Raw genomic sequence first — 16,863 nt, 5'->3', positions numbered from 1 at the left:
TGCCTGGTGCAAGGATTCAAACATCTGTTTTGTTGTCATTGCAGAGAGCAGCTGGGGTTAAATATGAATTCATTGGGACAAAAACAATTTTTTCAAAGGGAAAAAAAAAAGTTTATTAATGTCAAACAATAGTGCAGGTGTATAGTTCAGCAATCTAAAATAAAAATAGAACTTTCCAGTTTAGTTCTTTTAATTGAAACCGGCTCAATCTACATCTTCAGGGGGAACAGTGTGATTGTGTTGACACTCTTTGAAAGCCGTTTATGTGAAACGATTATGACTCTACATCAGCATTTTTCTTTGGCACAGAGGAAAGTTATAAATATCAACTATCCAGACGTTTGTTCTGCAGAAAAAGCTTCAAACTGCTGCGTCACTCGACTCTGATAAATTTAGTAAAGCCTCCTCTGCTCTTTCCCCCCCCCCCCCCCCCATCTCCTCTGTGTAAAAGCTTACAGTGACTGCTGGTGAGACAAGCACAAAAACATAGAGGATGAGATTCTGTTTATAGCTTCAAACACCCGACGACAATAGTCACCCAAAAATAGGCTGAAGACGCGAAAGAAGCATTGCAGTCTGACAGACACTTATTCAGTTTATTTAGAAAATCAAACAGTATCGACCTGGCTCAGTGAGTTTCAAAATGCAGTGTGTAGGAAGAGATACAAAATAATACAATAGGCAACCGTCACTTAACATTTCTCTACAGGAAGATCAAGTTAACATTCTCTATATTTGAGCAGATCTCCGAGGGAGAAAAAAAAGAATAAAATACTAAAAAAAGAAACCTCCATTTTGACAAACACTACCTGATAAACAAAGAGCCCTGTGAGGCGGGGGGCCCCCAGAGAACTGTGTCCGAAATACAGCTGAGCGACACGAGAACAGTGGACAACGACACGCCGCGACGCCCCGGGACGTCCCAAAGTTAAAAGGCACCACACAATACAGGTCACAAAGAAAAACAAACAAACAAACAAATAAATAAATAAATAAAAAGATTTCGCCACACATTTGTAATGCTGAAAGCGACAAAACTTTTAAGGCGGATACGTCGCTGTCATGTGCAAAAAGTATCTTAAAACATGTGTCCTCTCCTCTTGAGTGACAGGTGTGCTTTGATTCTCTCCTTCTTCTTCGCTGACTTCTTTTTTAAAAAAAAAAAAAAATATCTAAAATGTGAAAAAATGTAAAGAATGATTGCATCATCACTATGTTGCTTGGTATCACAGGCATATTCAAGGCTTCCGGGAGAGTGGGGGCGGTGCAAGGTGGGTGTTGGGGGAGTTGGGGGGTGGGGCGGTGCGGATTTAGTTCCTGTAGCTTTTGCGTCCCTCTCCCTCCTTCAGGAAGGTCCATATGAGGGTGTTGACAATGTCGGGCTGGTCCTGCTGCAGCCAGTGGCTGGCCCCGGATATGATATTGAGACGGAAGTGATTCCTGATGTAGAGGCGGCACGCCTCGGCCATCTCCTGCTCCAGGAATGCGTCCCGCTCTCCCCACAGCAGCAGCACCGGAGACCTGACGTGCTTGTGGCTCAGAGGGAGCGAGCTGGCGACAAACAGATACAAGTTACACTTTAGATGACATGTGGAAGAAGAAGAAGAAAAAAGAAATTGTTTTGCAGAAATATTCATACTCCTTAAATGGTTTCACATTCTCTCACATTAAACCTGCAAACTTCAATGTATGCCATTGAAATAGGTAGGTAAGAACAGGGATGTGCACAGATAGACACTAGGTGGTGCTAGAGCACAGGCCGTTTTAACTTCAGACTAAAAGTGCCCTTCTGAAATGTTTGGGAGGGGGAGGGGGAGGGGAGGTTCAAGCAGTGTGTTGTGTTGCCTGTACAAAAAATAAAAATCACACACTACTAAAGCTACGTTCACACTGCAGCCAGAAGTGAACCAAACTGCAGTAGAGCTGGCATGAAAACAACAAGGAACAAAGGAGATGGTCTCCGGTCTGGAGGCCACACAACTCTAGAAAAATGTCTCAACTCCTTTTGAGTTGAGACTTCTGAGCTCGCCTGAAACAGGCCCAGTAGATCCTGAACAACTGAAATGCTCCTGTTTATATTATCTGCACTATAGTGATAGTGAAATCCCACACAGTGTGTTTTCAGCTACATCATTAAAGGGTTAATCAATACATATGAAATGGTTGGATGAATAATGAATGACTGTACGTTGATATTTACATCCCTGGTGGTCATGGGTCAGAACAATTTCTTTCATGTGAGCAGATAAAAGCTATTCTGAGGAAGCTCGTTGCTTGAGAAGGGAGCAGATGGCCTGCCCAGTCATGCAAGCACAGTTCACATGTAAAAAAAAAATAAAACAGTACATGCCCTTCAATATTCTTCCCTGTTTCTCCTTTCGGCTAACAGAAGTGGATAGTTTATTAAAGAAAGCTGCAGGATGATGCAAATATTTGGTAGACTTGTGTCAGCGATGATAGTATTTTTAGGTACTGTCATCTAAAAATAGAATCTATTTTTAGATACTATTGCTAATTTCCTACTATTGCTAATTTATACAGATTGTTTTTAAAACGTGTATCTTGTGTGTTTCTATTTCTCCGAAATAGAAATAGATTTTCTCTAGATGTTCTCTACATGATGTTTTGTATGTGAATTAGCAATGCTTATTATGGCTAACTCACAAAGGCTATTCTGCTGATGTTGCACCTTTTCTCTTTGAAATGCTGATACTGATGAAGTAGTGACAGTGAGTTGTTATTCATTCCACTGTACGGATTTAAGAGTGCTGAAAAGAAGATATTGATGTCAATTCAGTGAATATTATGTTGGGATGTTTTGTTGAGCTAAAAGACTCAATTTATTCATCACAGCTGGAAATAATTGTATCTACACGGAGTGAGGAGTTAAACTTTCACTGAAGTGACTTAAAATTGTATATGACACTATAGTGAAAGATGTTTCTGCTACATGGAGGTTGTTTTTTTTTGTGTGTGTTGAGAGACATGAAGAACGGCGAGCCAGGATCCAAAAGAGCGGATTCACGTTGTGTCCACAACGATGCCAAAGAAGAACCTTCTTCTGTTCCACTTGATTGGTGGGATTGCACATATTAACGCTGCCCGGGTAGCTACAATATGACATCCAGATCTGAAAACTGAACGGAACTGAAAACAAATCAAAGGAAAAAAAAAAGAACCTCTTGAACTTGACTGACTTGACTTAGGACTAGTAGAAGAAAACATTGACATTCTTATTGTCAGAATGTGTAATAAATATATGTTTTGTTCAACACAGTGTTTCCCTTGCTCCTCCTGAGTTGAACCTAGTTCGGATACACTATTTGATTATAAAGAATCATAGTCACTCATTCCTTTGACTTACCAGATTTTACACCACGAATTGTTGCACATTTAGCAACAGTACAAGCACAAATTGTAATAATGTATTTACTTGAAATTTTATGTAGTGCGCCAATACAAAGTAGAGCATAATCGTGAAGTGGAGCACATGTTGCATAACTCCCTAGACTCAGAACCAAACATGGAGAAGCAGCATTCAGTTTTTATGCTCCTCTAAACTGGAACAAACTTCCACAAAACTGCAAAACTGCTGAAACACTGAGTTCAATTAAATCAAAGCTAAACCCCCACCTGTTTAGATGTGAAAGGTCAAAGAACTGGACCTTTGTTCAATATATTTGAGGTATATTTGCGTGATAATTTTGCATGTCAAAATATATTGTTTAATTGGTCACTGTATTATGTTTTTATGGTGTAAAGCACTTTTAACTTTCTTGTTGCTATAGAAATAAATTTGACAGCTTTTCATTAAAAATTAAACAAACAAAAAAAAAACCTGGTGGTGGCCATGTGTATTGAACCCTCATTTTGTTCCCCCGCTAACGTTCAGACAGCGTTCCCTGAGCGTAGCCATGAATGTTCGGTGAACGTTTACAGATGATGTTCGCCAAGAAACTCAATAAAACACCATGAAATGTCTGGCGGACAGCCAGCCAACGTTCACTGAACACACAAACAAGTCAGTAAGACTAAACCCTGCTATGATGAGACGTCCTCTAATTAGTCAGAAAAGTCCACTGGTATTAAGTCTCAGTATAAATGCAGCTGTTCCCTGTATGTTCCTCTGTTACAATGGTACAGTTACAGTCAAGAGTTAAACCAAATGGGAAATCTGTTGGCAGACCAGAAAATAAATAAATGTTTACAGATGTTCTCCATCCAATCTCATTGAGTTTACTGTATCTTATAATGAAGACAATTTTGAAAACCATATTTTTCTCCTGCTTCCCAATCATGCACTACTTTGTGGTTGTAGATTTTGTGACAAGCACTTTAACTAAAGCGGTTAAACCTTTTTAAAATGGTAATTACTCCAAAATACTTAAAAATTTCAAAAGTAGTATTTTATAGGACAATCAAGTAACTACTGCTACACATATTAAATATGACTTAAAAGAAATTTAACTTTAAAATTTAAACTCCTTGAAATTGGACAGCTGTATCTTTAAAAACTCCTGCTTATTATGAAACTCCGCCTGCAGGAAGTCATCAAAATATGGCCACTCTACAAACCTTTTGATAATGTTTCTACCAGCGTTGCACTGAGAGGTACAGTAGCTCTAATGCTGAACTCAGCAGATGTGCAGGTTCACCAGTTGTTTGCTAATTGCTGCTGGCTAGTCTGAAGGACCTGAGAGGGGAAGTCGCGGGGGAGGTGTGCTCTGTGAGGCTGAGCTTAGAAGCTTGGAAACTGCAGCTAGGTCCAACCAGGCATTTTGCACAGGTGAATGGTTGCCATGGAGATTAAAGGATTACTCAAACAAGCATGAAAGAATCCAGGGAACACTCCAGTTATGGTTTTGATAAAGGAATAACATTGGAACATGATGTAAAAAGTGGATTTTACATAATACTGTCCCTTTAAGGATACAAAAGGTTTTATCGTATTGGACTGTGACACAGTCCAACTCTGAGCATTTAAAAGGTTTGTTAGTTTGGCTAAACAAAGCGATAAACAATCAGGTGACATTTTGTCAACAGAACTGGGTCACAGTGGCTGAAAAGCATCCTGCTACTGTGTATGTGGGGCAGGTCAGCGAGTTACCCCAGATGCTTTCAGACCCTTTAGAAGACTTTTCTCCAAATCTTTCTTCTTTTTTTTTATTTAAAGAAAACAAAAGATATGAGATATGAGTCAGCCCCCCTACCTGAAGACATTCCTGTAATAGTTGAGAGCTCCTGTCAGAGCTCCCGGCTGTGAGAGTGCATACAAGTAGGCTTCTAAGTCCTCTGCAGTGAGCCATCGGCCCTTTCTCCCGATCCCGGTGTTCCGACTGGTGAACAAGGCTTTGAGGGCCTGCAGGACAGACAGACAGACAGCAGACTGACACTGGAGCTGTTTGATCGGCAGAAAACTTGCAGGATGGCCGACGTTCCCGTAACATGAGACAGAGAAGCTGCATCCCAGGTGAGATCAGCTCTGACGACCTTCAGCTGCAGTTTGGGCATCTCATGCTGTGCTTCTAAACCTGAAAAACTCAGACTGAATATGGCATCACTGTTAAAGCTGATTACCAAAACTGCTGCCAAAACAACAGGGATCTCTAAAATTCAAGAAAAAAAGTGAAATGGCTCACCCTCATGCAGATTTCTAGTTGATCACACTTAAAACATTTCAGATCAAACCATTTTCAATGTCAGACACAAATATGATCAGTCTGCATCATTCACAACCATTTCACTTATTAAGTAAAATTAACTTAAAAGCTGCTGAAGAGTTCCTCAGCAATAAGAAGCTCTATTTATGCAAAATAATTGAAATCCAATCTGTTGACAAATCTGAAATTGTCTCTGATCATTTACATATCAGGGAAAAAGGTATCAACCCTATTAAATGGGGGAGACTTTGAAAATTAGGTGAGTATTTGTAGATTGTACACAGGAGTGCATGTCTACCAATGACACTGACACAGAAAGACAAACACTGCAACAGTGTGCGACATTTGCCAGTGCACACACACCCCTACACGCACACACACAAGTGTGTGCCCACATACACACAAGCTTGACCTTGAAAAGCATATAAGCCCACCTTGAAGTCGTTGATGGAGAGCATGAGCTCTGGGAAGCGGGGCAGCTGGAAGAAAAAGAAATGGCTGGATTTCAGCAGCTGGCTGGGGTGACGCAGAGCATAGTCTGGAGGAGAAAGAGAAGACAGACAAGAGGGGGAGCGAGGGAGACGTTTCATTTTTGGCTTTAAATAACGGGAAGTTTGCACACACTTGCGAGGGCGGAGGATGGGATTTGACTTTGCCGCCCCGTCTCCTGCAGTCAGACCTGCTGTTCTTGCTTTGTGTGTGCCTCCCTGTAATTAGCTCCTCATCATCCTGCTCCCCCAAAGGCAGAGGAAGATTTGTCAGCTAGATGCAGACACGCAATCGAAGTAATGACGCCTCCTAATTAACGATCATAATTCCTGTAATATTCCGAGAGCCAGATCGGAGTTTCTCTAATTAGCACGAGGGAGAATTGGTTTTCCTTTGAAGCATGAAGAGCGACGCATGAGGATGTGCTCGTGGCGAGATCGTACCTGTGAACACAGAAGGATGGGGGCAGTTCAGGACTATCAGCTTGGTCACCATCTCAGGGTAGTGTATGGCAAACAGCCACGCTATGGTTCCACCCCAGTCGTGGCCCACAAGGCAACACCTGTTGTACCCTTGGAAGAAAACAAACAAACACACACACAACATTTTCCTTTTCATCAAAACTACACCATGTGGACATAGTCTCATAAATAAAGACTCTCCCTCATGCAGATTTCTAGTTTATCACACTTAAAACATTTCAGATCAAACCATTTTCAGTATCAGACACAAATAACATTAGTCTGCATCATTTAAACAATTTTAATTTTTATTTTTTTCATCTGAAAAGAGAAAAAGAACTTGGTTTGAGTAACAGGATAACAATTTGAAGCAGAGCAGAGTTAGCCTCTGGACAGCTCAACACCTTAAGACCTTAAAGATAAAGGTCTCGGAGTGGCCAAGTCAAAGTCTGGACTTACAATAGGAACCAGAAGCTTAAAAACACTGTAAAAAAAAAAAACAAAAGCAAAATACGCCCTTTTTTCCCTCACTGTCTGAAGTTAAATCAGACCAAATTTCTCCTGTTTTGGATCAGTTAGAATTATTACAATTATTTCTATTCACTAAATGCCACAAAAATGAGAGAATATTTAAGAATTTTATTTATTAATGTCAATAATGTCATTAAAATACATTTTCTGAGTGTTTGGTAGCTACGTAAAGTCAGAAAAATTAAATGTATGTAAACTTCTGGTTTCAACTGTAGTTTCAGAAGTACACACACTGTTTGCCCTTTATAGCCCCTGAAACACTTTTTTACGGTACAGCATAGCAGGTAACACCTTCCACCCTAAAAGAACCTTTGCTCTTGCCTAATTAAAGTTTGTAATGAGCGACAGCTGAGGCAGACCATGACTAAAGGATCAGAATGATCACATAACTGTTCCCATCCCCACTGAGTAATCCCCCTGAGCAACCTGTGATAGACCCATTTCCACCTGTTTATACGATTTAGCCGCCCATCAACGTCGAGCTCACACATCCTTCACAGCGACTCAGCAAAGTCTCAGCGCTGCTTCAGACAAATCACTGCCTGCTCATTCCCTTTTAATGGAGGAGACGAGAGCAGCAGCCTACTGCTTTAACTATCACCTTCTGTCATATTACAAACACAAAGCTCTGTGTATTTCACTGGGATTTCATGTGGCAAACCCACACAGAGTAGTCAACAGCAAAGAAGCAGAAGGAAAACAATACATTGAGTTTTACAACCTGTGTCAATGTGTATCCATAAACTCTAGCCTTATGGAATTACCGAAAGAAGGACGCGGTAATACTAATAGTAACACTATTGTGATTACAAAGAACGATTCTAAAGAATTTGTAATCATTTTTTATTATTTGGGTCAGGGACTGTTGGAAGAGGAGGACACTTTAACGAGCATTGCCAGACAAAATCAAGTTTATGTAGCTTTTCTATTTATAATCCTATGAGGAACAGCAAACAAAAACTGTCTTTAAAAACACATTTAAAAACGATAAAGATGATTTGGTGTCAGGAAATTGGGATGAAGCCAACAACAGGTGAATCTAATAAGAATGTAGTCCTGAAGGCTATCCAAGCTAGCATGAAGGCTTTCCAAACTAGCATGAAGGGTTTCCAAACTAGCATGAAAGCTTTCCAAGTAGACCTGAAGCAGGAGCGTTGTACTTTGTCCAAATGGATCAAAAAGGATCCAAAAGACAACCAGATTCTTCTAAAATAAGGAATTAGCAAGAAGCTGAATGTATTTGGGATGGAACTACAAATGACAGCTGAGCAATGGAACGCCACTCTGATACCCATCATCCTCCAGATAACACAGGACGATGTGGTTTTAGTCAAAGCACATTCAGCCTGTTAAAGGACTTGAAAACGTAGTTTTAATTTGAAAACCATGTATCATTTTTTGTGCCACTTTACTCATAATGCTCTGCTTGATGTTGTTCCATCAGTTAACGTAACACATTTCCTTTGTAATATGAAAGGATGCTGAAAAGTTCAAGAGGTATGAATACTTTTGTAACTCTGTAATGTGGATTTTTACCAGGACTGAAGTGTGGCTCGCGTCAACGTCTCTTAGAGTCTAGTTGAGGGCTCTGCCAGCTACGGCTCCAAAATCGAAATGTTTTTGATTATGGGTACAAAAGGAAATGGTCATTTTAGGATTTGTTTTTTTTTCTGTACGTTCTTATGCAAAATATGCACATAATATTTACAGCAGGCTAAAAGTCATTAGCTTTGAGCTATGTTACTTATCTTTCTTCATTTTTCATATTTATGGAAAAGTCTCACCTCCATTCAACAAAAAAGTATTTTTTTTTTTTATTTTTTATCTTTCTCATTGTGCTTTAAAATCTGAAAATAGAAATACATTTTCGTTTCACTCGTTAGCTTTCACAATGAAACATTTCATGTTGTACATATTCGAAAACAGTTCTTGTGCGGCTCGAGTTTAATTTTGTAGCAGGGGGGGCAAAAGCGGCTCTTTGACCGGAAAAGGTTGCTGACCCCTGGTTCAGTTGCTGAGCAGAGGACAGCAGGTATTGTACAATCGGAGCAAGCTTTTTTTTCCACGCTTAAGTGACCATCAAGCATGATTTGCACAGCAGGATAAATTATTGAGTGCTTCACTCCCCACAGCCTGTGAAGTAACGTACAGTGACAGCAGGAACAATGCAGAGAGCTCTTCCTCCAGCCATCACTGGCTTTACTAAAACAGAGCTTTCCTTAATGTTTCACAGAGAATGTGCTCCGAAGATCGTGGAGAATATCACCAAAGACTGAACTGCTCACTGGGCTCAGATTAGGGACAACACATCAGGCTAATAGTGGAGTTTAATCCACATTCAGCTTCTGGACAGGCACTGGATTGTCTGCAAATAGGAAACCAATCAACCAGTAGCAACCAGTAGCAGAGGCTACACTGGGTTCCTTCTGGCTCTCTGGGGTTTATAAGAACTCAACTTCTTTTATTTGTTTTCTTTTACTTTTTACACTATCGGAGAAATGCTGTGTTATGGTAACAGTCGAGAGACAGTCAGTGAGGAGACATCACTTATGAATGAGCCTTTTAGCACAACAGCAGAGGAGGCAGCATTCACAGCTACAGTTATGACAAAATCAAAGCTCACCTTCTTTCAGTTCTGATCAAATCTAACTTTAAGCGTACAGAAACACTCAACATTTTCCATACTGTCATTTCATGTTGAAAAGCTGCGTCTGGGTTTTGCAGCGACGTCCACTCATGGGAAGACTAGGACAATTTATAGCAAAATCAAAATTTATAGCACCATCAAGTAACTGTGTTACCTTCAGTTATTAAAATGCTGAATATATCAAATATGACTTAAAAGAAATTCGACTTTGCAATTTGACGCCTTGAAATTGGGCCACTGTCTCTTTAAGAAGCTCCTGCTCTTTCCACCACCCCGCCTACAGCACATCGTCACAGCAATGCTCCTTCGTTATGTTGTTCTTAGGATCATTGGACTGAGAGGTTATGATGGAGGAACAACACTATAACATGATTCAAAGCTCAAAACAGTTGATTTTACATAATAAACTCCCTTTAAGTAATCTTCCTCAGTATAAAGAATAATTGGAATTGAATTCTGTGGAAGTATTAGAATCTTTATAATTCTTCTCAGATTGATGTGCAGCAGCAGTTGCTTCTCTTAGGAAGTTGTCGGTGTCTTTCCACCCTGACACTGTCTACATGTAGAACTCCTGCAGTCACAATGACCCAGGATGTCTTCATCCCGTTACTTCTTCCTCTGTTCCATTTTGCTTTCATTTTTGTTTAAAGACAAAAGCAGTGTGAGATCTGGTGTTTATTTTCACACGCTTGACTTTTAAATTTGAAATAATTTAGAACCAGGTGAGGATTAAAGGATTTACTGTATCTTCTGAAAGGTTAAACAAAGGGTGTACTTTCTTTTTCCAATAACTTTAATTTATTTTTATTTTCTAAAGCAAAAGTTTGCATCGCTTGTCTCATGTTAATGGAAAAAAATCAGAAATATGATGAATGTTACTGGCTTTCAACCATAGTCTAACTGGAATACATTCAATGTTTTTTTTTTCAAGTTTGAATGGTTGAATTTATGCTTACTTTGCACATTAAAAATTAAATACTGCTACAAGGTACAACAACTAAAGAACCGATAAATGAAGATGTCAGCAAAATGTTGTAATTGTGCTGATTTGCACATGAACCATTTTGACCTTCAGCCTCTGTAATCAGCTTTATTTTCAGCTTCCTGCCACTGATTTGAATCAACTCCCTGAAACCTAAACGCCCATTAGTGTTCAAGATGGTGGACAAGCTGGGAAAATCCTTCTGTAGTGAGATGTAGCAAAAGTAAAAGTGTGTGCGTCTGCTAATTGTTCTGATAAAGCGAAACAATATGTCAGGGCTGGACATTGATGTAAAGCTCGTGTCTCTTTAACTTGTTAAATAGTTTCTGTAACTGGTTTATATGAAATACATGGAGGAACGTCTGATGTGCCAAAAAGCACCTTTGAATCCGTCTCCTCTTCAAATACAGACATCTCCATTTTAATGAACAACAGCAACTGCAGGAAAAACAGAAGGTGACCGTTCGAATTAGATCAGGTTTCTTGTAGTTACTCCAAAAGTAGCCACTTAGCACATTGTTAGTTCTGAAGTGACAGCTGAGAACCTGAATCTTCAGCGACACTTCAATGCTGGATTTAAATAGAACCTTAAAAAGGAGCTAAAGTGTGAAATCTGCATTAGTTTTAAGAGTAAAAGGAGGGGGGGGAAAGGCAGCAGCTATTCTGGTCAGATAATTGTCAGATGATGGTGGTGGTGTGTGAGGACAGCCTCCAGCTTGCTCCCTGCTTGTGTTAGGATGGAGTCATCAGGCTGACTCACAGGAAGTTTGTCATGCTGTGTGCGCTGCAGGCCAGAGGGCTGTTCAAAGACCACAGACTGATAAACAAGTTTATATTTGACCTGAGACACAGTCACAACACCGTCCGGCCTGCCCTCTGGAGATTACAGGGAGGCGCTTCTTACCCAGGTACTCCACGATATCTTTTACGTCGGTGACCAGGTGGTCCAGCTGGTAGTTCTCTGTGGAGAGCGGCAGGTCGGATTCGCCGTAGCCGCGCATGTCCACAGCCACCACACGGAACTCGCTCTTGAACTCACGCAGCTGGTAGCGCCAGGAGAACCTGAAGAGAAACATGTATGGTTGTGATTCTGTCAGGTCGTAGTCATATTTAAAATAAATTTTAATATCCATTCAAGTGGGGCTTGTCAGATTTTGAAAATAACTTCTAAGCAAGTATTAACCCTCCCACTGTTTTAAGAAATGGAGTCCATTGAACCCTGGGAGTTTTTTACCGTGTCCGCGGTCGCTTTTACTTTTTTTTTGTGTGTGCCTGGTTTCGGGAACTGACGGTCTGACCAAACTCCTCCCTGACTCCTGCAGTCTTACCACCAGAGTTCAAATACTTTTCATTAACCTCATCATTTATGTTTTTAAATGTACTTCCTTTAGTGGTCTGTAGGGATGGCCAATATGAACCTAAAGTTTTATCACAATATTTTGTGGTACTGTTATAACAATAAAAGTGATGATTCAAACCATTTATTACTTCATTTTTTAGGTAACTGTATGACTCTGACTGCATGACACAACAATCATAGCTCTACAAACACAAATACTGCTGCTGAAAAACATTCACATTTCTCATATGTTCAGCAGGATATATACTGGATATACTGGACATATTCTCATATCCAGTCATATAAAGAAGTGTGATTTATATCACTAAACTGCACACATATTTTCAAATTTATTGATATTTATTTATACTTTCATTGAAAACACGTGGTGAAAATAGGAAACAACCCCGACAGTTTTGACAGAATAGTTTTGGGAGGTTTTCAATATCATTAATCAGGAAACCACCTTTTTTTATATTTTGCATCTAAACATTCCAACAATTTAGTTTGCTTCAATAAAATTTTGCATGTTTTAGTTTATTATTTAAACAGATTAAAAAAAATAAACGCCACATACATTTTTATATTTACCAAAATAAAAGGGAGCTTTTAACTTGGCCCTCAGGACAAAAATTGGGACACAGCTGGATTAAACCATATTTATAGATAAGAATGGTCCAGTCAAAGTTCAGACCTGCAGTGAATAGGAAATTAGGACTGAATACAAGCACATGGGACACTTTTTGACTTTAAATCCTTTTACAGCTGTTCACTACTTTGTTTTGGTCTATCTCACAACATCCTGAATGTTGCAGGGTTATGCATACTGCTGTACGATCCTCTGTACGCCGCTCTGGTTTTCGGAAAGTAAGTGAACAGATTTCAAAAAGGAAGAGCTGCATCTTTCTGACCACCTTCAGCTCAGTTCATCATCCCAATCAGAAAGATGGAGAGTGAAGCAGAAATTGCTCCTGTCTACTGTTAAATGAATCCCTTTTCAGCCCTCAGCCTACAAAACATCCTACAGATATGGACAGGCTTATAGCTCTTTGGCTTCACTCCAGAACACAATCCTCAGCATATAGATGTTTTTTTTTTCATTTCAGGATAAGGACATCCTGAAACACCCCCCTCACTATTCCACCCAAGCCAATTATAATCCACGTCTGTGAATAAGACTGGGATGGATTTTTGCTGAAGTCAGAATGCAGATAATAAAACAGTGCTGCGGCAGCCTTACGGTGAAGAAGTGATACAGTCAATGGATGCTGTATGCAAAATGCAGAGTGTAAATGTTTGCAGCTGGACCCGCGGCGGTGCTCTCACCGCTACACCTACCAGAACTCGGGGAAGCCGTGCAAAAACAGCATGAGGGGCTTTCCTCTCTCCCCAGCAGCAACGTAGTGGAACCGCAGGCCAGACTCCTGCAGAACGGAAAGACGCACAAATCAAACCTGCGCCGACAACCTCATCCCCCTCTTCATACCCAGCCACAAAATACAGACTCAGCATTTCATGATTTACTGTACCTCGAGTGAAAAACTGAGCATCAGCTAATGTTAAAGCGGTGAGCGCACGCGCGCCTCCTAAGGAAATAAAGCATGTCATTTGCAGTGGACGAGTTGAATATATTTCACTGAAAAGATTAATGCGCCTTGGGATAGGTGTCAATCTACAACACAAAAAATTATGATCAAGATAAATCTGTAGGCAGCTCCTTATGGTTGAATTCTGTCTTTGCATTTACCTCTCAACTATGTCACGAGGGTTACAGCTGTAGTTTGTAACTTTTATTTTAAAAATGTATATGTTTTTTACATATTTGTTAAAATGATCATTATGTCGTGGAACAACCAATCAGAACCTGGAGGAGGTGCTTAGTGCTGGCAATCACTCTTGTGCTCACCCTCTGCTGCTTGCTACACAAATGATAATGCTAGTGAGCATAGATGAAGGTGCATAAACAGTTCTGCACGTTTTTTCCCTCCTCTAGCACATTGAGCAGCGGACAGAAGGTTAATAGACATCGCAAAGTCCTTCCTCCAGGCTTTTTGAGCAGAGGAGGCGCATTTTTGTAGACAGCAGTAGCACTGGGAGGAGGTGGAGGAGCTTGATTTTTTTTCACAGATTATCTGTCTCATAACATATCGTCAGGACATGGTGACAAAAACATATTTTTGTAAAATGTGACATACTCTAGCTTTAAATCACTTTACATCCATCTGTGCCTTTTGTTTTCCCATAACTTTTGTTGTAGATTCAAGAAGGAAGAAGAAGATACGCTTTTTCATTATCTGTGTCTCTGATCCACCTGTCAATAATGAGTGAAAAGGTTAGTGTGTGTTTTAAAACATAACTTAAAAAAGGTATTTCTTGAGGCTTTGTTGAGACCAAAACTTTTCAGCCTACATAATACTATGAGAGGCCAAAAAGCTAACACTTTTCACATGCCCCTGAACACACCACCCTCACTTTTAAACAATGTTATTCGGAATTTCGTTCAGAATTTATGTGCTAAATATAGGTAAATCCTAGAAGAAAGTATCTAAAAGGTTGGCAAAGACTTGAGAGTCAGTAAGAGGCTTAGCTTCTAGCTGGACGATGACCCTACAGTTTATGGTCATTGTGCAAAAGGCCGGGCGGTGTCATAGCGAGGGTGCCAAGAAAATGGTGGGGGAAAATAATTCAAACTTGAGAACATGCTTTTGCTTGATTTTTTGTTTTAGTATCATCATTTGAGTAGAGTTATCTGATGACAGGCAAGTAAAGACGGAGAAGCAGAAATGAAAGCTCTCAGGAGAAAACAAAAAACAGAAGAGGGACGATGAAAGATGTCACAGTATGAAAAAAACTTTTCAAAGTGATTGACAGACAGTAGGTAGCAATTTCAGTCTATCAAACTTGTAAATATTCAGGTTATCTTAAATTACTAGTAAAATCAACTCTTGCAACTGTGCTGTAGCTACATGTGTATAGCGGTGCTAATGTGTCTCCATAGTAGCTGCCCTCCTGACCTAAACATACAGGTAGAACAACTAGGTTTGGAAAAATTGAAAAATGCTATTTACAAATTGGCACTACTTTATCTGGTATGTTACATAAAGTCTCAGTAAAATACATTACTGTATCAGGTTGTAAAGTGACAAAACATAGGAAATCCGACGGGTGTGGATACTTTTGAAAGGCATTGTAGTGCAGCACATAAACATTTGAACTAGATTCAGCTGTTTGGGGGGAAAAAACAGGCAGAGGAACACAGGGCATCATCTCAACTGCAGCACTTCAAGTCAAAAACAAATCTCCAGTGAACTTTACACTGACAAAACCAACATCGGAGGGTCAGAGGTCACAAGAGCAAATCATGTTTATGGATCAAAGCAGTGTGTCCTTTTCAAACTGGATCCTCCCCTCAACAACCAGTAGTTTCATTTTACTGCTATCTGCATTATGCATTTTCACTTGAATATATTGATTCTACAGATCAGTATTTTATTTGCAAAATATAAAAGAGGTGAAGCACTTCTTTGGGCAGAACTGCTCAACGGATTATCAACAAAGTCCCAGATCAGCGTGTTAAAACACGCAGTGAACACAGTCTGCAGCTGAATCCCGAGTTCTCCTTGTACTTGTGACAGATTACCAAGGGGGGGTGAAAACTCTCCTACACACTGGATGTTTTTGTTGCGGGAGGATTTAGTGACCAACATACTAAATTACATAATCGTTTTAACACGTCCTGTAGCTGTAGGTTAGTTGTTTGGAGGCAGGTTGCAGCCCCGCTGCAAGCGGAGAAGTGAGGCGGAGGAGCTGTTCTTTCAGCACCGCCACCTGAGCTCCGCCAAGCCAACAACACAACAACAAGAGACCGCTTCACGATTCGGCTCAACTGAACCAGGCCCTGTCCGGCTTGTCACGACGCGACGCAGCGGGAGGGGGGGTGGGGTTAAAAAAAAAGAAAGAGAGAGAGAGAGGGAGAGAGAGAGAGAGAGAGAGAGAGGGAGGGAGGGAGGGGGGTGCAGAAGGGGGCGAAAAAGGTGTGCGAGCACACGTGAACACACGCGCGAGGGACTCAAACACAATGAGTTCCAGCTCGGGCTCGAGACGGCGCGCGCGTCTTACCTTGATCCTAACATAACAATGAGTTCCCAAGGACGTGTCATTCAGACACGCAGGGGGAGTTTCACGTATCCCCCATTGGAAGGTTGTTGTCGGTCTCAGCACGATGTTCCAGCAAAGTTTCAGCAGGGCTGCGGTGGTGCAGAGAGCACAATAACCGTAGATCAGCGTCCAGTATCCCCAAACTCTGATTTTCAGCGCAAGTCTGATCAGAAATAACAGCAAGTTGTTAAGGACTCTCGCCATCTTCGCATTGCCGCAGGAAATCAATCCAGGTCGCTTTGCCTATTGATTTCCTTCCGTTAACCTGCCGGCTGGTGTTAAACCACAGCTCCGGGGGAGGGGTCGGAGGAGGGAGGCAGTTGTCTCGCTACCAGCTCATACGCACGACTGTCTGAAGGGAGGGTCCCGACGAGCGGCTGAATGGGACTGTGGCACGAGCGTCACGTCAGATTTTCGCGCTTGCGTGTGACACCGGCGGCGGTTTAGCGGGACGCGGTGCTGCCCGACAGGGAAGGACGGACCAAATGTCAGCCAGTAACCCGTTAGCGGCGGAGAATCCTGGGTTATTTTCCTTTGTTTTCATTGTAGCCGAGAAAAGACGGCGCTTTTTTCAGGGTAGAGAGAGGAAGTCCAGA

General features: G+C 40.9%; 1 protein-coding gene across 2 annotated transcripts; it reads right to left on the bottom strand.

Annotated features, from left to right (window-relative positions):
* Nucleotides 1–582: 582 nt before the first annotated feature.
* ephx4 (epoxide hydrolase 4) lies at nucleotides 583–16,851 on the bottom strand. 2 transcript variants are annotated; one of them, XM_023340221.1, is made up of 7 exons: nucleotides 16,229–16,851; nucleotides 13,448–13,533; nucleotides 11,675–11,832; nucleotides 6,593–6,721; nucleotides 6,095–6,139; nucleotides 5,211–5,359; nucleotides 583–1,551 (listed from the first exon to the last, which is right to left on the bottom strand). In XM_023340221.1, the coding sequence occupies exons 1-7, from the start codon at nucleotides 16,469–16,471 to the stop codon at nucleotides 1,153–1,155; spliced, it is 1,209 nt and encodes a 402-aa protein (XP_023195989.1). In that variant the 5' UTR covers nucleotides 16,472–16,851; the 3' UTR covers nucleotides 583–1,152. The 2 variants fall into 2 exon arrangements, with proteins under 2 accessions (XP_023195989.1, XP_023195990.1); XM_023340222.1 differs by having other exon boundaries at nucleotides 1,220–1,551; nucleotides 6,095–6,198; nucleotides 16,229–16,849.
* Nucleotides 16,852–16,863: the final 12 nt, after the last annotated feature.

The sequence above is a fragment of the Xiphophorus maculatus genome, chromosome 9, assembly GCF_002775205.1.
Source record: "Xiphophorus maculatus strain JP 163 A chromosome 9, X_maculatus-5.0-male, whole genome shotgun sequence".
NCBI lineage: Eukaryota > Metazoa > Chordata > Actinopteri > Cyprinodontiformes > Poeciliidae > Xiphophorus > Xiphophorus maculatus.
This window is presented reverse-complemented; position numbering and strand designations above follow the sequence as displayed.